At 38.9% G+C, this 26,180-nt stretch overlaps 1 protein-coding gene across 2 annotated transcripts in view; it reads right to left on the bottom strand.

Moving 5' to 3' along the window:
* MAN2A1 (mannosidase alpha class 2A member 1) overlaps nucleotides 1–26,180 on the bottom strand; it is a 125,044-nt gene that overhangs the window by 68,650 nt on the left and 30,214 nt on the right. For both annotated transcript variants that reach the window (XM_033086584.2, XM_033086583.2), the window contains exons 4-9: nucleotides 17,413–17,584; nucleotides 15,620–15,747; nucleotides 12,880–13,053; nucleotides 11,797–11,983; nucleotides 6,476–6,653; nucleotides 1,357–1,559 (exon numbers count right to left, since the gene is read on the bottom strand). In XM_033086584.2, the coding sequence (XP_032942475.1) occupies nucleotides 1,357–1,559; nucleotides 6,476–6,653; nucleotides 11,797–11,983; nucleotides 12,880–13,053; nucleotides 15,620–15,747; nucleotides 17,413–17,584 (1,042 nt within the window). The remainder of the gene's footprint in view (nucleotides 1–1,356; nucleotides 1,560–6,475; nucleotides 6,654–11,796; nucleotides 11,984–12,879; nucleotides 13,054–15,619; nucleotides 15,748–17,412; nucleotides 17,585–26,180) is intronic.

A 26,180-nucleotide genomic window follows, 5' to 3' on the forward strand; every position in this document is an offset into this window, starting at 1 on the left:
CGCCGCCATTGCCACGGCTCAGGGATGAGAGGGGGGGCTCTGCCCCCGCCCTCCGCCACCGTGGCGGGAGCAGGGGATGCTCCGTGCCCGGCCGGCACTGCGGCGTGAGCGGGGTGCGCTCTCCGTGCCCGGCCGGCACCGCAGCAGGAGTGATGTGCGCTCTCCGTGCCCGGCCGGTGCCGCGGTGGGAGCGGGGCCGAGGCGAGCGAACCCAGAGGCGGCGGCCAGCCCCAAGCGGCCCCCACCGAGCTGGGCCACCTGGCCCCGTCAGCAGCCCCTAGCGGGCCGAGCCTGCACAGCCTTAGTTGAGTCAGTAAACCCCCCGCCATGCCGCGGTTCTGTTAGTATTTGGCAACTTTGTTGCACACAGGTCCTCGCTGCGAACGACAGAGCGGCTCATACTCAGGGTGAGGCTTATTTATGGACAAAAAATGAAATATTTGCCAACACCCAGAGATGCGGCTTATACTCAGTGCGACTTGTATTCATGAATTTACTGTAACTAGATATTTCAATTTATAAGAGTATCATCTGTCTGGCTTTTCCTGTTCTCTTATTCATCTTGTCTCCTCTAACAGCAGTATTAAACAATGTTGTTTTCACCAAAAATTAAATATTCCTGTGTTGAATCATCCACTTTACCATAGTAAAAACTGGATTCCTTGGAAGAAATAAAACAACCTCTGTTAGATACAGTTTTTCTGAAAGGTTCTTGTATCTGTTTACAAAACACTCCTTTTCCAAGCTCTCTTGGAAATGCTGCTTTCCACACCTCTTGCTCATTCTACTATCAGCCTCCATTCCAGCAAAAAATTGTAATCCTTAAGGAAGGCTGTACACGAATTGTTCAGGGTTTACATCATATCCATCTGCCCTAGATTTCTTTCTGGAGCTTACAAGAGTTAAATCATCTTATGTCTGCTACATGGGAGAACCACTTAAATATTCCATTACCAAAATTCAGCAACAATTTTTTTTCTTTAAAGAAGATGAAGACAGTTTTCAGTAGAACAGTAGTCTTAGATCACTCAGTACACAACATTCCTGGTTATTTCTCAGCTTCTTCTGAGAACTTTTGTAAAATTCACATCTTTGTATTTCTGTCTAAAAACGTTCACACTATAGCCATAATTTCTTTACTTTGTTTTGATTGCATGTGTGGCGTTTGCTTTCCCTTTTAAACTGCCTTTGTCTCAATTCATGAGTTTTGTAGCTTTGACCCGTCCAATTCTCCTCAAGATCCTGTTGGTGGGACAGTGAGCAAGGGGCTGCCTGAGGTTAAAACAAATACTTACACATTCATCTCTCCTGTGTGCCAAGAAACACATTATGAATGTACTGGATGGAAGGATTTACCTTATGTAGGATTCCAAGACTCTGTCCAGGTGTTTATAGAAGGGCCGTGATGTAAAGTACCCACTCCAGTAATGATGATCTCTGTCTGCATAGGTGAAGAAGTCTCCACTTAAAACAGGAAAAAGTGAATTGCTGCTCTTTTCAACCAAATTGCTTTCTTTGCGCAGAGCTTCAAAGTAGTCCGATAAAGTTCCAAACTGGGCCTGAATGAAAATTCAAAGTATTGTAACAAAGTTCCACTTTCATTATGCAGAAAATACAAAGAGAATTAATATGCTTAGTTCCATACACATTTCAGAAACACGCCACCCTTCCAGCAGCTTTATAGCAGAAAACCTATCTTAAAAATCTTTGAAGTTTCCCTACACATTCAGATAAGCTGGATAGCATTTCAAAACTCAATACAAGAAGTATCCTCAAAAAAGGCATTTAAACTCAGTATAAGAAGGAGATGGATCTGTTGGAGCATGTCCATAGTAGAGTCACAAAAGTGATCAGAGAAACACTTTCCCCATGAGAAAAAGGTGAGAGAGGTGTGGTTGCTCAACTTGGAGAAGGCTCTGGGGAGACCTTACTACAGCCTTTCAGTACAGAAAGGGGCCTTGCAAGAAAAGTGGGACAGGTTTTTTAGCTGGACCTCCTGTACTAAAACAAGAGGAAATGGTTTTAAACTAACAGGATAGATTCAGGCTAGATATAAAGACAGCTTTTAATATGAGGGAGGCAATACACTCAAGGTACCCACAGAGCTAGTGGATGCCCCATCTCTGGAAACATTTAAGGCTGGATTGGATGGAACACCAGGCAATCTGATCTAATTAAAGGTGTCTCTGCTTATTGCAGGGCAGTTGGATGAGACAGCTTTAAAGATCCCCTCCAACCAAAACCATTCTACAACTCACAAAATATGTTTGTTTTTTTAAAATTTAAATAGATATATAAAATAATATCCAAATGTAATTTAAAAAAAAAAATGAAGCATTGTTTCATGTTTTACAAGTAAGTTTTTATTACATGAGCTAAGTAATACCTCAATATCACCCAAGTAGCTGTCTGGACTAAGTAAGAAATTTAATGCAATGCAACAAAAATAGTTCTACTAATCCTGTATTTTCAAAATTAACTCTCTTGTGCTCCAGATCTGGCTTAACCCAAAAGATGATAGCTGATAAAAAAAAAAAATAGCATTTGCTTTAAGAAACTGGTTCCTTAAACTCTGTACAAAGAAACTGCATTTAGAGATGCGGTGAGAGTATAAAAAGAAATTAATTATCTTCTGGTCATTTTAAAAAATGCTCAGACATCATAATAGCAGATCTTTACAGGACAGGTTAAAAAATGTATCCTCAAGATTCAGGGGCACAACAACAACAACAAAATTGATGTTGATGGTGTTAGTATTGAGAAATGTTATTTTAAAAGGCACAGTTGGCAGAATGGATTTTGAATGAAAGTGAAAAAAAAAAAAAGTTGCGGAGGCTGTAAGGACAGAAGACCACATTATGTCACCAGAAATATCTCCACCATAAACTATAATGATAACAAGCAACTTTGTTTCCCATTACTATAATTATTTTTAATAAGTATATGATGTAGCATGCTACAATTTAAAACACCAAAACCAAGTTCTAGTAAAAATCTTTTTAAAGTGACTTGAAATATAAGAACTATCAGACTATGACTGTCACTGTGATAACAAAATTTTAATAATTTTAAAAACCCCAAACACTTCCACTTTTAAGTCATTCTGATCATCCAAGTGTTTGTTGGGTGAATACAATGATACCTTGCCACTTTAAATGGCAGTAAAGCAGAGAAAGATAAATATTACCCCTGAAATCCCACCATTAGTAAATCTTGCCTTAACAGGCACTTACAGGATACTAGGTCTTTTCTGTCACTATGATTGGCACCTATATGTAGAAAACAAAAAGCAATACCAGTGCCCCAAGAGAACACACAGAGATGATCTCACTTCTGCACTGAATCAGAGGAGTAAAACCACACCAGGGGAAGCATCAGTCAGATGAATGGAGACAGTACAGTCTTCTACTAACATACAAAAAGACTCAGGTTAATTAATGTATAATAGGTGCAAAGGAGATGTCTGAATAGGAGAGTCAATTCCTCAATAACAAAATAGGTGTATTTTATAATGATGTACCACATACTTTTAAAAACAAGTAGTGGCTGGTAGGAAAATCTCAATGCTAGCAGATGAATCTGCTAGATAAACATCACAAAGAGCTGTCAGAAAGAATAAATCTCTCTTCAGATCAGAAAGGCAGAGTAGGCACTTCCTTGTGTAAGCAGTAATATCCCAGGCATCTCACCACTTCAGGAAGAAATGTGAACTTTTCCTTTATGTAATCTAGATTCTTACATAGCTAAGCATGTCCTCTTAGTTTCTTGTGGAGTTACGTTCCACTAGGGAAAGTGCAGAAGAGTTCAAAGCTCTCCATTTAAGCTCAGATTTTCAAGAATCAGTGATATCCGTTAAAAAAAATACAATAATCAAACCAAACCAGAAAAACAAAAACAAAAAAAACCCAACAGTCAGGCAACAAACAACTAAGGGAAAAAAATAAACAAGAACAACAAAACTAGAGAGAGAGAGAAACCTAAGTTTTTGACTAAAATAGAAAGGAGAAATGCACTGATGCCAGCTGTTCAAAATACTCCAGGTATGAAGTGGCAGACCCAGAGGATTTTGTATCTTTTTGTCTGGGTAGTAAAAACCAGAAAAAGGGTCAGATACTTCATGAGGGAACCAAGGGTTAATGTGGCTCCAGAAAGGCACACCTAGCCTAATCAAGTAGACTGCTAGAATCCTTGACAATGTAGAACCCCATACAAGAGGAACTTCCAGAGATCTCAGGACAGCACTGGTCCTTGAAGAATGACGTCAGGGCTAGAGCCTTCAGTTTTTGCCCTGGAGACAAAATCATGCAGCCCAGGTTAGTAAGAACTACAGAAAAAACAATTCAGTCAGTATCCAAAGAGTAACTACCTGTATAGTACAGTAGTTTCACGAATACAAGCCGCACGGATTATAAGCCGCACCCCCGGTGCCTCGACACTGTTGCTGTCTTTGTCAATAGATAAGCCGCACCCCGAATATTAGCCGCACTTTCGTTCGTAGCGAGAATCCGTGCGCAGCTTTCACAAATTGGCCAATTAGTAACAGGATCGCGGCATAGCGGGCTTTACTGGCTCGGGGCGGGGCCAGGAAGGCTCGGCCCGCTCATGGTGGCCGACGGGGCCGGGTGGCCCAGCTCAGCGCCACGGCTCGGCGGGGCTGGCCGGGTGGTACTGCCGCCGCCGCCGGGCTCGCTGGCCCCCCTCTCCCGTCAGCACCGCCCTGCTGCCGCGTTCGCTAGCCCTGCCGCCGGGCTCGCCGGCCGCGGCGCGCCACGTTCCCTAGCCCCGCCGCCGGGCTCGCCGGCCGCGGCGCGCCGCGTTCCCTAGCCCCGCCGCCGGGCTCGCCGGCCGCGGCGCGCCGCGTTCCCTAGCCCCGCCGCCGGGCTCGCCGGCCGCCCCCTCCCGTCTGCACCACCGCCGCGTTTCCTCGCCCTGGCCGGCACTGCAGGCCCCTGCACCGCCAGGCTCCCCCACGCTGCTGGCCCCGATTCTGCTGGGCTTCCCCCGCTGCCAGGCAGCCCCACCCGTCGGCCTTCCTGCTTCTGCCATGCTCCCCTGCACTGCTAGCCCCAGTTCTCCCGGGCTCCCCCGCCCTGTTGGCTCAGGCTCTGCTGCCCCCCCTGCCCCGCCCTGCTGGCTCAGGCTCTGCCGCCCGCCCCCCACACTGCTGGCCCCGCCTCTGCCAGGCTTTCCCACCTCAGCCGGGGCCGGCCGGGCTCCAGCTTGGCTTGGGGCTGCCGCAGGCTCTCACTTCCGTGTTGGCAGCTTTTAGAATTTTGTTAATGTATTAGCCGCCCCGGAATATTGGCCGCACTTCCGGGTTTCCACCAAAATTTTGGTCAAATTGGTGCGGCTTGTATTCGTGAAATTACTGTACATAAATTTTTGACAGAAATAAAGCTAGTGATAGCAGCAAGCTTTAGTTTTAAAAGATGGACTTTAGATTTAAAAATTTTGGAGAGTACTCTCCAGATCTCCCTCCCCTAAGACATAGTAGTCCTTCACCACACATCGTGTCACTCACATCCCGTAAGAAACACATAAAATCCAGATTTCAGATTAAAATGTAATCCCAAGAAATAATCTTTCTTATGCAGAAGACAAGTCCAGAAGTGAGTAGAAAGTAATAACATACTACAGGCACTACTCAAATGAGCAGCTGGAAGAATCATGGGAGGTCGCAGAAAAGAAAAGGTAGATGCATCCATGAAAGATACCAGACCAGGTTTTAAAAAAAAAAGCCTAAATGTGAAAGCAGCAAAAGCACACTCTCAAATGGCATCAAAAAAATTTAAAAATCAAGGTTGTAGCCCCCATTTGTGATTGTCATGCTGAAAGGCAATGAAAAGTTGTTGGAATACAGAGAACATCTATCATACAAGAAGTCCCTAGGGCCATCAGCTTGCACATTAGAGCATATGAATGTGTGTTTCAACTCTCACACAATTGCTGATTTGAAGTGGTACCTCCTCAGTCCTTTAGTAGCCAGGTCAGTCTCAGATTTTATTGTATTCAACAAGATGTGCCAGCAAGATTTTTTAGTTTGTTTTGGGATGTGAAACCAAGAGAACACAAATAAAGCAGCAAAATCTTCTTGAACTTCTAATAAGAAAATAAAATCATTTAAAGTTAAAAAGCCTATGAGTCTTACATAAAAATACCTGAAGCCTGTGAAAACAGAAGCACTAAGAAAACTATTAAACCTACTAACTGTTCTCCAAATTAATCTAGTTTCAAAACTATAATTTTCAAGCCAATTTTATTAAGGGCAAAGCTTTTGTCTTGGGGGCAGAGAAGATAATAAAGGCAAAAAAAAATGTAAGCTACCAAGATACATCAATTTGGTGTTAAATAATAGATAAAGTTTCACATTTGAAAAAAAACCCCAAACATAACCACAATTATTTTCTCCATGAAGCATCTCAGACTATTGGAAAATACTGTTTTCTCCACAAACCAGAAAATGTGTTATATTTACCTTAACATGCCACTCAGGACGAGAATTCATGTAATCAAACAGTTTCTGATAATTCTGGTACTGCTGATCCCATTCTGAGCTCTCAGTGTAGCGGAAATCATCTCCAAGTGGAGCTAGCAGAACTTTCGTACGGAAAAGCTTTGACTTCTTCCTGTATTGATCCAATATCATCCAAGCCCTTGAGAAGAGAAAAAAATAAGACCAATTCAGAGCACAGAGGGAAAAAAGTTAGCATTTGGTAAGACAATTCTTAGATACCAAGTTGTGCATTAGGATGACCCTAAACAAGATATACAAAATTCTGTTATCCCACTTTGTGACAAAAAGTTGGATGCAATTCCCCCCACTGGGACACTCTATTCAACCTACTATTGTTGCAAAGACCATGCTAATTAAATCCTTCAGTAAATTTATCAAGCTTCATCTCAAGCAGTAGGGCAGCCTGGATCAATTTGTGCCTCTGCTGAAACTAACCTACAGTTAAAATTATGTTTACCTGTTTCATATTTAGATAACAATCCTAATCCTCTCCAGCCCCTATTTACAAGAATAAGCAAGCTCTTCCCATCCCTTCTGGCACCCTCCTTCAATACTTTTTTCATATCTTCATGTCTTTGGCAGAAAAACTGCCCGCAAATTAATCTCTGAAGAACTCCAGCCTTGCAAATAAAAAAAATATTTCAGGAGGAAGTTTGCTGCTAAAAATCACTGCTCTCCCTTCAGCCGGCTTCTTACATGTCTTAGAGCCATCTCTCTTGAATCTTTGAGTCCTGAAAAATTAAACCCACTTTTGTGCTTTTATGCTTTTGGCCTTAAAAAAAAACAACAATCAACCTAGAAATAAAATACTCACATATGCACTCACAGAAAATTATACTTTGCAGAATTATACTTTGGCACCTGCTAATTCTAGGATGGGTAAACTAACATTTCCATAGCAGCAATGTATTAAGAATCACAAATCTCATATCTAGGTTACTGAAAAAGACCATTTTCAACCCTCCCCTTCCAAGCCCCAGTTATTATCAGCATCTTCAGATGCTGATACTCTCTAATTAAAATTATGTAAATAATTCCCATAGGAAATATAAATCATAGTAACATATTTAAGAAAACAGAAATACAAATTTCAAGGCTTTAAAGACAAAATAGTGGAAAAAATCAGATTCTAATGAGGTTCTTTTGTTTTTATCATGTCTTTTTAATAGATGATCTAGCAAAATCTTGAAGAATTGCTGTATAAACATTTATGCAGAAATTCTAGTCCCATATATTTGAAACCTCTGTTTCTTCAAACAGCATGTCAGGGCTTACTTATTTATCTGATTGCAGCAGTACTGTATAAACACAAGGTCTGACTGTATTCTGGAGGGAGAAAGGAACCACAACATTAACTTTAGTTAAGGATCTATAGTGCTCTAATGAGACTAGAATTTACCCAACTAGTGGCCTTTCCCCCACCCCCTGTCTATTGGTGGATTTATAGTTCAGATTACAATTCAATACTTTCCACGGCTTTAAGTAGATTTAAACACAAAAATTCCTCACCACATGGCTACCAGAACAACAGGCACAACATAAGACTTGGCAATGCTTCCTTCTAAAGAGCCAGACTAACTAAAATTTTCCACATATAAGCTATGGCTGAAAACATACTTTAGTGTTGAGAATCTTGAGAAATACAAGTTACAGTTAATAGGATATTTGACTTCGACATCTTTCTTCAAAGTTCTCCTCTGGTTTCTTTCCAAATATCCTGCAAAATTCATCCATATTGCTCCTCTCCCTTTGTTAAAGTACTGATAACTGTGGGATTATTACATGTTTTTAAGAGGACAGCAAGATCTTCCTCCATTGCAAACCCCTTTTAATTGCAAAAACACTGAAGAATATCAATTCAGATATATCCTTCTAAGTTTCTCCAAACAACTTCCTAAATCATTAATTCACACAGGAATGGGAAAGTGCCAGCAGAATGTTCCAGACAGAGCATAGTGAAGGCAAAAGAAATACCTCTGGAGAAAAAAAAAATATTCTATTGAGTCTCATCAATTTTTTCCCTTTATTGTTCTCTGTGGAAACAGAATTTTGATTTTTATACATTTTGGTATGTATTCTGCCTACCTGAATGAAAATCTGAAAACCATGCAGGAGATTGGACATGATAAACTTTTTGTTTTCAAGCTTTCAGATTATCACTGAATGCTTGAGACCTTTCAGAAATAAAGCAATTAAAAAATAAATCTTTTTGTACCACAACTACTTGTAATGAAAACCCAAATATTTGAGTAAATAAATACCAAAACAATAAACACAGCTGGTTTTGACCCTTTCTATCTGAAAGCAACAGGAGCAATAGCCACTTGAGGTAGGCAAATCACCATGTGACCATATCATGTCACCCTAAAGATAAAAAAAGCACAAAACTGGACTTTTGAACAGTATCCAGCAAAGAGGAAAGTCTACTGTCTGCTTCTTCTCTGAAGCACATAACTTGCAGTAAAGATTCTCTCCTATTTCATGTATGTGAGAGAGAGAGAGACACACTAAAACAAATTGTGCTTCTGCTAACAACTAATTTCCATTCAAGAAAAACAAAAAAATCAACCAAGAAAAAAACCCCAGCAAAATACCAAAACAAAACAAAAAAGAAAACAAACAAAATGCAGCTGCCTTTTCTTCCTAGTGTGAAAAACTTCACACTTCAGCATTCAAACATATGGATAAGGATGCAGCTGCAAATCAGGGAAAGTGCAGTAGTAGTCTTTACAACCTAAGTTTTTATGAAGTGTAATTAAACGAGGTACAGGTTTTCAATTAGGTTGCTGCTTCATTCCTTCTTACCAGGTCAAAACTTGTGTGGCAAGGCAATGAAAAATCCAACAACTACTAGCCTGAAGTTTTCAACTTAGCAGCTCTTTAATATATATGTAAGGCCATAATAGTATTGAAATCAAATGCCACAGTCCCAGCTGAGTATTCCGGATCTGGGTTTTATTATTTTTGTTGTAGCTTTGGCATCGAAAAAAGGTCAGTGATCTAAACCTGGTCTCTAAATTAATCAGTTTTTCAAATCCATTAATGTCCTGTACTTTTCAAGTCTTAAAGAAATCAGAGATAAGAGGCAGATTAATTTGTGTACTGCAAACCTATGACTTTGGAAAACTTACGATGTAAAGATAGGTTTTTCAGTTCTGGAACTCATGCATCTCCTCACCATAATAACTGTAAAACATGTTATTCCAGAGGTTAGATCAATAATGTTTCTGGTTGTCTATTCCAACTTTTTCAAAAAATACACGTAGTGTTTCAGCATTTTTCATTAAAACATTCTTTCTGTATTTTAGTGAGTTTATGTGAAACTAGATACTAAAAGTGTAATTCCAGTGTTCCAAGTGTAAGAAATCCAGGCTTCCAACTCAAAGACTAGCTGTTAGCTTTACTTTTCCCATAGGTATACATATACATCATTCTGATGTTTCAACTCCCTGTTAGACACCAAAATTGCTTCTACCTAAAAAAAGATGATGCAAAATACTACATTTCAGGGACATATTGAGACAATAATCACTTCAACTTGATCATGTGTTCACTACATCCCCCGCCCCATTTATCTTGTTCTTCAACATCCTTTGACGTGTGAAAACCCATTCCTTTTACAAGATCTAATCTAGATTGTTAAGCAAAGGTTGTATCTAGGAAGTGCAGGGATTAAGAATAATTTTAAACCAAGATTCTTAAAAAGACTATTTCAAGCAGACGCTCTAAATTATACTCATAGCCTCTATGTTTCAGGTATTTGTTAAACAAGCTCTTCTGCAAATATTTGACTCAGCTAATTGAGATTTATAGTCAAGATTTTTCTTTTTTTACAACTTTGATTTAGTGACATATGAATTTTCCTTCACATGCAATAGGCACTCTGTGTGTCACAATTTTTCTACTTTTCTCCTTTCACCATCATCTTTCTTTTCTCTACTTTAATAAAACCCTCTTTTTCTTATCATCATTCCAATTTCTACCTTTAAATACAGCAGTTGTAACATATTCTGTTAAATTTTGGTTTTATCTTCAGTGATATTTTGTAACTGAATTTTGTATAAGTGAAGTTTTTGTGATGCTTGTCATAATTTATACTCGGAAAAAAAGTGATCCATACTTGACATGTAGACAAGCAGAGCATCATAATCACATCATCACTTTAAAACTTCAGCATGAAGGACCAAAAACTTACCCTGCTCTCCTTCATACATTTGCCACACTCAGCCATTTGCACAAATTATAAACAACTACCTCAACTTTTAACCATGGAAACCTAGACAGCAAGAGGACCATAGAATACAACCATTTTCTGGAAAAATCTTTAACAGTTGAACTGACTTCCCTTTCTTTTGTTTCTTTTCCATTTTTTTCCTTCCTTTACTCACTCTCCCTCCCCATCTCCCACCTCCATTCCCCACCACCCCTGTCACCCAAAATTGAGAAGCAGTATTTTAAAAGTGTAAATTTGATTCTTAACAATGGCAAAACTCAGTGTTTCTATTTGAAAACTAAAACTGAGGTTAATAGGAATTTTCACCCTAGGCACAAAGACACAAGAATCAGATTAACTTAAGGTTTACACTTCAAGAAGTTTAGACCACAGACTGCCAAGTTTTTCAAGGATATACCACAGGAAATACCCCAGTGTTTGTAGTTACAGTACACTATATCGTGCTGCCCCTGAAGTGTTTCACTTGCAGGGGACAGATCACTGTTCATAAAATTCACAAAAATCACAGTAAACGAGTAATGTGAGTCCAACCGGATGACTGCTCTGACTGTCATTCAGAGATGGAATTACGTATCATGAACATAAATTTTTTAAAATGCCCTTTCCTTAACTGTAACTTTTCCTCTATGTTCACTGACAGATATGTTCCAAACTAAGAAGCAAGCTCATAATAGGTATTGTTCACCCATGACAAGCTTATTTTTAAAAGTGTACTGATTTTGGTTGGGGTAGAGTCACAGTGTCCAGTATGATGATGTGATCTGGATTTGTTGTGATGACAGAGTTTTCAACAGAGAGATGATTTTATTTCTGAGCAGGACTTGCACAGAGCCAAGGTTTCTCCTGCATCCCAACCCATGAATTTTCTTTTTAGTCTTCCAATTCTCTTCCCCACCTCACCATGGCAGCAGTCAGCTTAGTGGAGCTAAGCTGCTCACTGGGACTGAACCACAACAGAACTAAATCCACCAAGTGCCAGATGTACTTTTTTGGCAGTATAAGTAATTTTTTTAAAGTTATTTGCTTGAGGAGTATGTAAAGACTGTACCTGTGTTGAACATTTCCAGCATGAATGACTTCTGGTGGGACTCTCCAAGGGCAGCTTATTCTTCCTCCAGGAAGCCGTTTGAAATCAAACTGGCAGCAGATTTTTGGATCTGGGCCACAAGTATGAGGAATATCATAGCTATAGAAAGGCATCATATGACAAAGAATATCTGTACTGGATCCCAGATCTGGAATTAAATAGAGTAAAGCTTTAAAATAAACCCTCTCAGATTTGCCAAAAGTAAATCACTTCCACATTCTCAGTCCAAGCATTGTACTAGAAAGATACCACATCAAGACAATTTCTTGTTTTGAATATTCATAGCTCAAATCTATTTTTGTATGGACCTTATATGTATAAAGAGGGTAAAAACAGAGATGCAACCAAAATTGCAATGTTCTAGTGAAGCACTAGCTGACTGGGAAAGATAAGAGCAAATGTTAGGTGTATTTTACCCAGATAAAATTTGTGATTTTCAGAAACTTCGAAGTAATAAAACACATCCTTTATGCTTTGAGAGGATTAAACCAACAATTTTTAAAAAACAAATATCAAAATAAAACAAAGAATAAAAAACCCCAAAATCACCCTGCTATCACTGCCTCATTAGCACAATATTTGAATTAGCTGAAATATTCCTCCTTCTACATTTTATTTCCACATAGTAGGAAGAATTTTTTACCCCTTTCACTTCTCTTCTCAAGGAACATGAAAGAATGGAGAAAACAAGAGAAGGTAAAAGCAAAAATCAAAGATAAAAGAAAGGAAGATGAGACGAACACTGTCAATAGTATTGGTTTTACATTTAGTCCTTTCCTAAGTCACAGATATTTTCATTTCTCCTTCTGTTATTCAAAGAAGAAAAAGGAAAAAAAAAAAAGAAAGGAAAAAATCTCTTAAATTTATCTAGATGAAAGGCTTTTTTTTTTTTTTTAAACAGAATTGCAAGTTTAAAATTTTCAGGTCTAGACAAACTCTACTAAATCTCTTCTGTAAATATTTCCACCTTACTTATTCAAGTTTTCTTAATATTTTACTTCTGTAAATTAACAAAATAAATTGCCATAAAGGAAGAACACATACCCCAGTTCTGTCTCCAAAAAAATTCTAGTGTCTTCAGTGTTGAAAAATGTTTTTTAATTGAATAATGAACTCTCTGTATAAGCATATTGGAAAATCCTGCACGCTTCAGAAGGTAGGCCATTGTTGGTGAATGCCCAAATGGATCAACTGCCCATCCAGACTTTGGTTTTACTCCTTTTGACAAAAGAAAAAAGTAAAAAGGGAAGAAAGTTCTACTTTTCACTCAAAGAAAGTTATTCCTATAATTCAAATGAAAGTACTAATGATAAAATTATATACCCAGTTAAGTATTAAACCTCCTGCAGAACCCTGGAATTAGAAAACCTAAAATTAGACAGTTAAACAAGAAAATCAAATACTTTATAAGTAAGGCATTCTAAAAAAAAAAATTAAAACTTTAAAATAGTACTCCTTTTTGCTACACTGTTTCAAATTTGCATCAAACACCTGTATTTGGAATCATTAATTAATACACGTCCTTTTTCACTTAAAGTAGCTTACAGATGTTACAATTATAAAAGAAAGTTGAAAGAAAATGAATGGATGAAGAGAGATAAATCTGGTAGCTTGCTGAAATTTCACTGTTGTTTAAATAATATTAATCTTTTTGGGCTTCAGAACTACATTTATTTTGATTTATTAGTTTATTAATCAATAGAACCATGTTGATTAATACTCTCTTTTCACTGAACTTCATGTTAGTAAATGAAGAATTTACATCTAACTCTTGTTTAATTCATCAACATGGTTCCTTTGGTTCTTTTTACTGTCTTTCCAAAAAAACCACAGCAATTAGGTCTTCCCTTCCTCCTCCAATTATGTCAAGCTGTGTTTACGGAAATTGCAAGCTAAGAAAAACAGTGAAAGAGCTTTCCAAAACAATTTCAGTTAATTGGATGAAATTTATTATTAAAGTCACTGCACAAATATTTTCTATATAGAAGGCTTCTCTCATGGAACTAAACAAAAGAACATCCCAAAGCCAGCAAAACAGTTCAGCCAATGTAACTGCAGCCAGTTATTCCTCAAGTCTAACATTACTATGGGTTTAGGTTTTATAACTACTACTGCTAATACTGCTGCTGCTACATATATATTTCTTTTTGTTTGTTTGTTTCTTTTAAAGCCTTACAGAAGAGAAACTAATGAACACAGAGTAGGCAGAATAGTACCACATAAAAGCAGGATCCGTTTTTAAGCAGTTTTAAGAATTTTGTCATTATTTTCAAAAGACAGACAAGGCTGTTTAGACCAGACATGGGATCTAAAATTCAGTATGATCTAGTGTTAATGTGTGATTATGCCAATATAATGTGCACGTCTTACATTGATCAAGACAAAATGTTGTGGCATAAAATTGTTCAAATACACGTTTTCCAGGAACTTTTATCTGCAAAGAGGAATGCAAATACCAGACTTGGTCCCACAGCTCTTCCTGTAAGTGCTCTAATTTACAGTAATTTCACGAATACAAGCCGCAGCAATTTGACCAAAATTTTGGTGGAAACCCAGAAGTGCAGCTAATACTCGGGGGTGGCTAATATATGAACAATATTCTAAAAGCTGCCAACGCGGAAGTGAGAGCGTGCGGTAGCCCCAAGCCAAGTTGGAGTCCGGTCGGCCCCGGCAGAGATGGGAAAGCCTAGCAGAGGCGAGGTCAGCGGTGCGGGGGGTGGGTGGCAGAGCCTGGGCCAGCAGGGCAGGGCAGGGGGCTTGGCAGAGCCCGGGTCAGCAGGGTGGGGGAGCCCAGCAGGACTGAGGCTAGCAGTGCAGGGGAGCCCGGCTGTGCAGGGGAGGATGGCAGAAGCAGGAAGCCCAGCGGGCGGGGTTGCCTGGTGGCGGGGGGAAGCCCAGCAGAGGCGGGGCTAGCAGTGCAGAGGAGCCCGGCTGCGCAGGAGAGGATGGCAGAAGTAGGAAGCCCGGCGGGCAGGGCTGCCCAGTGGCAGGGGGAAGCCCAGCAGAACCGGGGCTAGCAGTCCACTGGAGCCCAGGAGAACTGGGGCCAGCAGCGTGGGGGAGCCCGGCGGTGCGGGGGCCTGTAGTGCCGGCCAGGGCGAGCAAATGCGGCAGCGGCGGTGCAGATGGGAGCAGGGGGGCCAGCAAGCCCGGCGGCAGCAGTGGTGGCGGTGGCAGTGGCAGCACCGCCCGCAGGGCGAGCAAACACAGCAGCAGCGGTGCAGACGGGGTGGGGGGGGGCAGCGAGACCGCCGGTGGTGGCAGCGGTGGTGGCAGTGGCAGCACTGCCCGCAGGGCAAGTAAATGCGGCAGCGGCAGTGCAGATGGGAGCGGGGGGCCAGCGAGCCTGGCGGTGGCGGCAGCACTGCCCAGCCAGCCCCGAGCAGCCCCACCGAGCTGTAGCACTGAGCTAGGCCACCCAGCCCCGTCGGCAACCATGAGCAGGCCGAGCCTGCCTGGCCCCACCCCGAGCCAGTAAACCCCGCTATGCCACGATCCTGTTACTAATCGGCAAATTTGTGAAAGCTGCACACGGATTCTCGCTACGAATGAAAGTGCAGCTAATATTCGGGGTACAGCTTATTTATTGACAAAGACATCAACATTGTCGACGCACCGGAAGTGCGGCTTATAGTCCATGTGGCTTGTATTTGTGAAACTACTGTAATGTTTCGGGAAAGCTGAGTAAAAAGAACCTTCCAAGAACCTCAGAAGTTTTTTTAAAAAGTATTTCCTTATTGACTTCTTGTATTAACAAAGTTAAATTTTAGATTAATGTACAGACCAAGGTTCTTTTCTAGCCACTGGTGTCCTTCTATCATTTGGTCAATTACAGCAAAATAATGAGAAGAAGCTTCATCAGGCATCACCCATCCTCCTGTAACTATTTCAAATTGTCCATTTTTTATTAACCTGAAAAAAACATAAATCATATTCAGAATCTTCCATATGAAAACACACTCTTAAAATCAATTTCTGTATACTCAACAGGCATTTACCAGCAATGCAATTCCAAAATCTAAACTGCTTGTGCTACTTTTATCAGTGCACTATACTTCTTTAATCAAACGGGAAAAAATGAACTGTTGACCAGCGAAGTATTTAATGTTCTTGTGAAATGAAAACCAGCTCTACTGCATGTATCATATCAGATTTTTTTCTAGTGTGGAAGAAGGCTGTTTTCTGCACAGATTACAAAAATATAATATATGTGTGACAGCACTGAAGGCCAACAAGCAGGATACTCAGACTCGGTACATTTCAAGCACTGCTAATATCTCCCCATCTTTGATCTAATATTCTTTTTAGAGTTTTAGAGAGCTGACAGATCTTGGAAGTTTATTGTATTTATAAAGGCTTCAGAATATCTCACTCATTAAAATGCCTTCTTGAAACAGATCATGGGTCAACAAAGTCTCTCTGATGTCAGTGATCATAAAGATCGCACTCCTGGAGTCAGGTTGTCCCTACAGTTTCAGCACTTACATTGTTCACCAGCATAGTAGTGTTTAATGAATTCAAGAAAAAAACCAGAGTGAACTCATCAAAACTTAGGCCCATCACAGATTATATCCATAAGAGTAATGAAAAGTATGCAACAAAAATAATCTCAGGTGCATCTTCTCCAAGTCTTCTCCGGACTGAAGTGCAGCTTAACCAATACCTGACTTCTCTGAAAAGCACACATAGCTCCCTAGTGACTACCATTTACTGTTTACTGTATTCAAGGGATATTTTTAATGCAAAAAACCCCGCACAGCTCACCTAATGCACATAAATTTTTTAATATGTAGGTTTTTTACCCTAAATCCTAAGATTTCCAACTTCACCTAACCTTTGCATCTGTGAAGATCTCACAGACATATGCATACTGCAACACATGCATCTCAAAGAGGTGCATGAGAAGGAGGTCATCAAGGATGAGCTAAGAACCATCAGAACCTGTCTTAAAACCAATGAAAATAACAAAAAAATCCCCACATTTTGAGAACACCAAACTAGATCCATACTTCAAGTTTACCCAAGCAGCCTGTTTCCCTGTCTCAATGTCTAGGCAAATCTTTTATTTCTATATTCCATTTTGATTTGTGATTTAAAAATAAATAACAAGAGCAAGGATGTAGAGTATGTACTACTTTACATTAAAGTAGCTGCATATTTATTACAAACCTTCTGTACTTAAACACAAACTCACACATTTTTTTCAAATAAAAACCTCACAAAATTTTTGCATATGTATAACAAGGAAAAAAAATACCATAAACAGTTGTTATGAAAGATTGCATATATTTTATTGTAAATTCCTAAGTGTGATTATTATTGCTACTCCCTTACAATTTGAATATGTTCATGGTTGTACATGGGTACTTTTAATCAAATTTTTAGGCAACTCAGTAATTTGTCTCCACTTCTCTGAGCAGATTTCTATTTTGCAACTGGGAGAAAACCAAAGGAAGCCCAAAAAGTCAGAACTGACACAGTTGGTTATTGTAGCAATTCGGCATCACAAGTGAAATCTTAATCAAATACTCAAAGTCTCAAAACAAGATACAAGGAGGAAAATTTCAGTATTCAAACCTTTTAACAGCATCTCTTTTTTGGCTATCTATTCCGTCCCACCATTTTGAGAAGTAAGAAATCTCAGACCATATAAATTTCCTTCGGTTGTCTTCTTGTAGTTTTATAACCATGTTATTTAAAATATGCTGTGTCTGATCTCTGAAGTAATCATCAAAAGTCTTCAGCCAGCCTAGGAAAAAGAAAACGTGAAATGAAGCCTGTTTAGAGAGTTGGTATCTTAGTCTCTTTAGAGAATGGTCTCTGAGAGAACTGTTTCCTTCTCACTCCCCAGAAAAAGCTAAGACTTCTTAAAAAGCTCAGCTTTACGTGCCATGGACAGCTTGAAGTGCTAAATTTCCAAGGAGTTTCTTTTTATAAAGATTATGTGTTTTATTTCCTGAATGTAAAAACATGTGGAATTATTAGGTTTTTCATTTTCCAGTTTTTGAAATGTTTTGCATAGTATAAAATTTGATCAACAAAATACATGGACTCAAATAATTGTGCTTCAGTGAGATGTAACCACATTTTCAGACTATACAGTCTTACATAAAATTCATTTACCTCTTAAAAATACCTTGCATGAGAGAGTATATGCATCTTTCTTCACAGAACCTGTAACTATAGCTGAAAAAATTAAGTGTGTCTACTTACTACTTACTGTAAAGTGGTACTTTCCTACTCCGAGTAGCTTTTGTCACATATGCACATTTTAGATTTTGTGAAAGTTTTCACACAATGTGAAGACTTAACTCCAGACAAATATTATACTTGTAATTCCACTCTGATTGACCAATTCAGTTCTGCTGAGCCACTGTCATTCTAATAGCACCAGTCTGCTTATAGGATATAGGATTAGACTGCTATAGAATGGCATTATATTGTTTCAAGGAAGTTACATAAATGCAGAAACTTCTACTACTAAAAATAATTCTCAAATTTAATTAAGAAAAAAACTTTATAATTAAATAAAGTCTGAGTATTGACTCAGAAAGGATATATTATACTTTATTTTAGGGATACAAAGACTCAAACATTCTTCTTGGGTAGATTGAGAGCTACTGTTTTTAATTTGAAAAAGAAGAAATAAAAACTACAACACTCCAGAGGAAAAGTTCTAGGTAATTCATTTTTTCTTTATCAAATGTTTAGCATCTAGAAGACTTATCAACCTTTGATACACGTTTCTGTACAAATAGACAAGTGGGATCTAATCTGTCTTAAAGGGGAAAAATACATTTTCTCAAGGTAGTTAATATGAAGGCCTAAAGTGTAAAATTAAATCATGTTTTCTTTAGAGGAATGGAAATAGCTTCATACAAAAAACAGTTGACAGTAAATTACTTCTATGTAATAGTTTAAAGACTGAAAAAAAGTGTGATGAATAATCTGAATCTGTAATCAAATTTCTTTCTGACCTCTTCCCATTTCAGTCTGGGTTGATTTTTTTCATAGATGCTTCCACTCAAAGAATTAAGATCACATAGCAAATTATTCTTTCTCAATTCTCATTTACTTTTTAACAAACCAAGGGAATATTTTACTGATAATTACATTAAAAATATCCACACGTATTAGACTATCAGTTTATAGCTTCATATCAGAAATTTCTTCTGCAAGAGACAGTATCATCCTAGCACTAAAGAAGGATAAATTAAAAACCATCCTACGATATTCCTGTACAGAAATAGATCATCATAATAAACTATTTAAAAATATTTTCATATTGCAGCAATAAAAGCAAATTTACACTAAAGTAGTCTTCTGAAACATTCTCAAAAAATTTAGTACAACAGCCTAACTAAAACATCAAGTTAAATGTCCAAGTAGCTGACAAAAGAATACAGTACCACGTAGGAAGAACGGTGTTATAAATGAAAGATTGTTTGCTTTGACATATTCATTTTATTAAGCTAAGGAAGATTGCAACATGATTAACGCACTGAACTGAATACACTCCAGTGTCCTAGGAAATTTTTGCAGGTATTCATAGATTAAGCTGAAAGCCAACAGAAAGTCCTCTGAAATACAATTACCATACATCTATTTATTTATGAATTGATGAAAAGAATATTCTGCATTGAAAAGGGCCTATAATGATCACCTAGTCCCACTGCCTGCCCACTTCTGGATTGACCAGAAAAAGTTTTATTAAGGCATTATCCAATGGCATGTGAAACAACCTCCCCAGGAAGCTGCAGAGAGAGCAGTGAGGTCACCCTCAGCCTCCTTTCCTCCCAACTGGACAAACCTAGACTACCAGCTGCCCCTCACTGGACAGCCCTTGCATCAACTCCACTGTTCTCTGGGCGCATCCCAGTGCCTTCACATCCTCCCTAAAGAGCGATGCTCTAAACCCAATGATTTATAGAGTCTCTTCAATTTTGCATGGAGACATACAAAAAAACCTAAAAATTTAAAAGAAAAAAAATTAAATAAAAAAAATCAAAAGCTAAACAAAGTAATGGATAAATCAATGTCCAGCTGTTAGCTAGATTATTATTTAACACCTCAGTCCCTAATACAACATAAGAATTTACAACTCAAGCTCATTCTTGCGCTTATCTTCACACTAAGAATTTGTTCCCAGGTTGAAAGAAAAGTTGAACAGGAAACTTTCAATACAAAGACAGTTTACACATAGACAAATTGCAATAGTTTAAAGCTGCAATTACCAAGACTAAATATGCTATTAACAGCAAAATAACAATTTGTGGTTTAAACATACATAAAGTTCTCGGTCAGCATAAAAATCACAGGATCACAGAATCACAAAGGTTGTAATAAACCTCTGAAATTATCAAGTTCAACCTCTGACTAACGACCACCTTTCAAACCATATGATGACAATGAGAGTCATGAGCAGTTTTTAATTCAACACCTCCAGGGATGCTGACTCCACCATTCCAATGTTTAACAATGCTGTAAACAAGAGAAAAAATGGTACTGTCTTTCATATTATTATGCTAGGCTTGACTTAATACATATTGAGGACTTTGCCAGACACTTTCATTTTCTACCAGCTTATGTGATAACAACAGAGGGTACACACTGCTGAGCTCCTTGCCCTTTGATTCTCTCTCTCATGCTTTTCCTCAAAAGTGTGGAAACTTGCTATCTCCCCCCACCTCCATGAGACTTATCATCATTATGCAGCTGTTTATTGGCTCGAGTTTTTTTTCCTCACTGTAGTGCAAATTTACTTGACAGCAAACTCCAAGAATTATGTCTGCATATCAACACAACTCATCGCTCTGCAAAAAATCCTGAAATATTTAATTACAGTAATCTCACGATTATAAGCCGCACTGACTATAAGCCACATCTCCGGGTGTTGGTAAACATTTCATTCTTTGTCCACACACAAGCCGTACCCAATTATAAGCCGCTCTGTCGTTCGCAGCAAGGACCCACGTGCAACAAAGTTGCCAAATAGTAACAGAATCACGGGATGGTGGGGTTTACTGGCTTGGCCCTGCTCGGGGCGGTCGCCAGTGAGCGGTCCCGGCCCCGCTCACCGCAGCTACCAGGAAGCAGGAGAGCGGCATGCCCGGTCGCCACTGCTGCCACACTTGTTGGGGTTGGGCAGCACCGCTGCGCTGGTTGGGGGCGAGCAGCGCTGGCGTGCTTGTGGAGGGCGAGTGGTGCTGCTGCGCTTATCGGGGCTGGGCAGCGCCGCTGCACTTGTCAGGGGCAGGCAGTGCCGCACGCTTGCAGGTTCTCACTTCTGGGTTTGGAAATTTCCTAAATTTGTTAATATATTAGCCGCTCCGGAGTGTACGCCACACTTCCGGGTTGTGAGCTAAATTTTGGTCAAAATGGTGCGGTTTGTAATCGTGAAATTACTGCAACTGATTTGCCACTATTCCTGTCTACACTTCAAAGTTTCGAATTTTTTCTTGAAGCTCTATCAGCACCTTGCACTAGAGAAAGGCAGTCTTGTATCTTAGCATGGTTGACACAGATGTAGAGATAAAGGGAAACTTTCAGGACAAAATCAGAACAGAAGCTGACAAGTCAGCATTATTCAAAAATTACTTTATTAAGCAAAAGCACTTCACAATTTGATCATGACAAGAATCACAAATCCATTTATAGCAAAAGTAGGTACTTTTTGCATACACTTGCAAAACTCCTGGGGCGTTTTTTCACACTTGTTTTTTTTTGGGGGGGGGGGCAGGGAGGGTAAAATTAACCGTTGAAATAAAACAATACTGGCTTTTCAATTGCTTACTTCCACAAGTCACCCTCCAAGGTTTAAAAGGAAATTGTGCCTCTAAAAAAATTTCTTGTTTCTGCTGAAGTCTGTTTTGATGAAGAGGTAGATCTCATGAATCTCTGAAATATTATGCCTGTATATACTAGATTAATGCATTTCTGATAGAAGTTTGCATCTATGATTTACTTTTCAGGAGATCATAATTAATTCCACTGAGTCTAAAATTCACACATCGGTGACTCTTCTTGCAACACAAGAAACTTGAGTAATCCATTAATTTTATGCCAGTATTAAATAAAACCATTAACTTTCAGCAAGCACTATACAACTTTCCAGAAAATAAAAACATCCTCTTTACAAATACATTAGTGGAACTTCAGTTCTTGATCTTTAAAATGTACACTCAAGTTAGCAAAAAATATTTGTGGATGATACAATTCCTCCAAAGCCATCTTCCCCTGGCCCCTGGAACTTGCTATAATAGATAAGGTATCCTAGATACCAAGGTTGAGCCAAATTCTTTAAGAATATGGTCACTCTCCTAACACTTTAGAAGATAATTGGTTAGAAATTAGTCTGTGTAATTGGTCAGTTTACCTTTAGAACTTCTCACTTAGATTGGATGCTGTTCTTTGTGTAAACTTTTATCGGTTGTAGTTTGAATCCTCCCTGAACCTATAAATATAGCTGTCTGCACTTTGTTCTGAGAGAATCCTTGCTTGACTACCCTTCGCATGAAATAAAGACTCTTGTGGAAACTGTCAAGTGGGCCTCCGATCTTTCTCCGTTGGCTAAATGCGAGTTTTCTGAGAGATAGCTACATGTTAGCACTCTCTGGTCCTGGTAAATCCACCAAGGACCAAAAAAGAAAACCACAAATATTAGTAATTTTTAATTTTTTTTTTTACATTAATGCTTGATTCTCACCTAACTAGCCCCTGTGAGAAGACACAGTTAAGTGACTGTTTTGACAGCTGAGGAAGTAAAAAAAGTATCATAAACTGGGAGGATGTCCTGGTTCTTAATTAGATCCAAGCTCCACAAAATGCAACAGTAAAAGCTTTTCATAAAACAAAAGCAGAAAAAACCCCATCAGCAACAAAAATCCCAAACAAACAAATAAAAAAAGGACATGTAGCCACGACTTTTACCTCTAAAAGAAGAGCTCTCAAGAACTTAAGCATTGTGTGCATATGTGTTTAATTGATCATGCACAGGCAATGACAGAGGCAAATACTAGAAATAAATCCAAAAGCTAAGTTTCAACTTATATTTTAGTAAGTGTGATTACACATGAAAATAATTTGGCATTAGCTCCTTTGTAGATTCAGTATTTTTAAAAGTCTCTTATTTTAAAGTAAACACTTTTTTTTTTTAATTTTTGGATGTTTCTGACATAACACTTCAGTGCGAATTTCACCAAGAAGTATCTTTTCAACATAGATGAATGACTCACAGGCAAGCCTGTCAAATAAAACTTGAAAAACCTGATGGTAAGGCAATCTCAAATTAAAACTAAAAGCTGTATAAGATTGTTGCTCATTTTTTCTGTTTTACATAGTCAAATCAGAGAGAAAGAGAAAGTTCCCTGAAACTTTCCTGTGTTAAAGCATTCATTCTGATTCAAAAGAAATTAGACAGATGAGCTTGTTCCTGCAAAGTATGTACCAAAAAAAAATAATTTAGGTAAAGGAAGATACCCTGAAATTAGAAAAGTATGACAATGTATTTACTTTTCCAACTTTTCTTGTAAAAGATCTCTGCTCAAGGTAAAACAAGAATAATTTGATCCTATGCAATATCTACTTTTGCTTTTGTGCATATCAAATCTGCTGCCATCAGAGCCAAGAAGCAAAGGAAATTTCTACTGATGAGCAGTCAAAAGTGTCCTTTCTGTAAGAGTCCTGTCAATTTTCAAAGGATCTGCATCTCTTCTGCAAACACAGAAATATTGAGAAATTAGCCAGGAATAAAATTCTAATTTCCCTCATTTAGCATATCAAGAAAAACTTGTGAGATGCCCATATCTTGTATTTTGGAGGGTCAAACAACAGTTAAGCATTCTCTGTTCCAAACATGTCAGGAAAACTAAGAAGTCAACAGAAAAACACATCCAGACCCAGTGAATAGAAAATATATGTGAAACTCCATGGTGTATTAAGAGCATCAAATTTTATGATCAAGTTTTCTTATATCTTAACTGACTTAGGTCTATACAGATTTCCTCCTGAGAAATGGAGACTGTCTTAAATAATAAAAGGTGATTTATGTGAGTAGTAGTAAGGTAAAGTTACCAATATTTTACATAACTCATGAAGTGTTAAAAAGCATTGTTTAGATCTGACCTATGTGCCCATACACTTGCATGTGGGTGGAGAAGCAAGAGAAAAATCTACTTCAGTCACTTTCAATTTCACTTAAGTGCTGCTTATACTAGATCTGCAAGCACCACATTCAGCAAGGACACACATATGTCATGTATCATATACATATGATACATGCATATAGCATATAGTTATATATGCATATATCATATATAGCTAAATATAGCTATATATATATGCATATAGCTCTCCCCTCTGCATTTCAGCTGTCTCCTCCACCTCAGGCAGCCACAAAAAACCAGACCTGAAGCAGCTGACAGCCAACACAAGGGCTCTGCCAGCCCAGCAGGTTAATGCTCGCTCCTTAATCTGCTCCTGACAGAATTGCCATCTACCTGCGATAACTATAACCTCACACAACAACCAAACTTCTCTCCATGGTTTAAGATTACAGTAATTTCATGATTATAAGCCACAACATTTTGACTAAAATTTTGGTCCAAACGTGGAAGTGCGGCTTATAATCAGGTGTGGCTTATATATAGAATGAAAAGCTGCTGTTTTAGTTTGGAGGACAGGTGTCTGCTAAGAAAGGTAGGAGTTTCTCTTTGGAATGGAGAATGTAAACCCCCTCCCTCCAAATTATTAGAATTTTGAAATCAAGGGGTTTTCAGGCAAAAATATGGGAATTAGGAATAACGGATCTTTTCTAGGGAAATTAAAATAGAAATACAGTACTACAAAGAAACAAACTTCAAACCCTGACAAAGTCAAAGTACAACCTGACACCCCATCAGGCAGGGTGTTGGTAGTAGTCCCATTAAATGGTGGTTGCAGTCATCTTGCAGTGACAGATGTGATTCAGTTGAAGCAGTGCTCCTGCAGAAGGTGCAGTATCCCTCCGGAGGTCCAGTGGTGATGTGGAGAAATCTGGTTTTCCTCTGGAGTTCAGTGGAGAAAGAGACTCCCTTAGTGTCCCAAAACCTCTGTTTTTATCTTAGTAAGAAATGTTGGGCTCTTCCCTCTGGCTGGAGCAACTTCCAACAGGATGAAGTAATTTTATCAGTCCCACAGTGGGACTCAATGGGCCATTATCAGAAAATGACTCACTGGAGGAAGGATGGGTTGTGAAAAGATAAAGAAGAATGCCCTGCCTGATTTCAATGGATGGCCCATTAGCAGAATATATCCCGTGGAGATAAGGATCACTGCACCCACCCTCAACAGATGGTGATAGAATAGATAGATACCTTTTATCACACTCTGTATTGTAACATGCAGCTTATAATCAGGTATGGCTTATATATGGACAAAGAACGAAAAGTTGCCAACACCCGGAAGTGCGGCTTATAATCAGGTGCAGCTTATAATCGTGAAATTACTGTAATCTGCACTAGGTGAGTCCTCCAAAAATCAGACATGCTAGGAAGGTACTCAAATCTTTATCAGCTGCCAGCAAATAAAGACCATTGTGCCACTACAAAAAGAAAGTTTGAAGGGGACCCATTCTCAACAGTTATTTCCCAAAATGGCTAAAGTTATCAGCTACTGCAGAGAGAAGCACAAAGACCCCAAGTTTGCAGGTCATGGTTAAATTCACACAGAAGCAGTTAACCCAGATTTAGTTTCACAAAGTGTTTCAGCACACTGGCAACATCCCTCCAAAAAAGAAGGTGGAACCTAAACCCACCACCTTTCCTATGGATTGCGTTTCACAGATTCACAGCGACTTGCATGGGAAAAGGTCATGCAATTTCTAGCCCCACACCATGAGCAGGGATGCCACCCCCTAGACAAGGTTGTTTCATGGCCTTTTCTTTGCCTTTGAGCTACTCATTCTCGCTAGCTTAACTGATTATATGAAAAGTTAAAGAGAAAGTAGCCTCAGATGAGAAAACATAGAATCTAATGAGAATTTAAAGCTTCTGCAGCTAATATAGGTATACCTTTACTGAACTCATTTCTTGGTAAATATATTTCACATAAATTGTTACACTGTACATTCATGATGACTTAAGTTTTTTTTTTTCTTCCCAGAAGGCATTTCCTTTGCACAATGCTTTTAACTCTCTGCGGGAAAGAAATAAGGTTACCATTAGCTGTACAGGAGATTCCAGATGTTACAAATATATTTTCCGTCTTTTAAGTGCTTGTTAATATGCAATTTCATACTGCAAAAAAATCCCACAGGAATGTCCTCGAAAAGCAGTATCAAGTAATGAGATTTCTATAAAACCCTTTAC

Source organism: Catharus ustulatus, assembly GCF_009819885.2.
Source record: "Catharus ustulatus isolate bCatUst1 chromosome Z unlocalized genomic scaffold, bCatUst1.pri.v2 scaffold_29_arrow_ctg1, whole genome shotgun sequence".
Taxonomy (NCBI): Eukaryota; Metazoa; Chordata; class Aves; order Passeriformes; family Turdidae; genus Catharus; species Catharus ustulatus.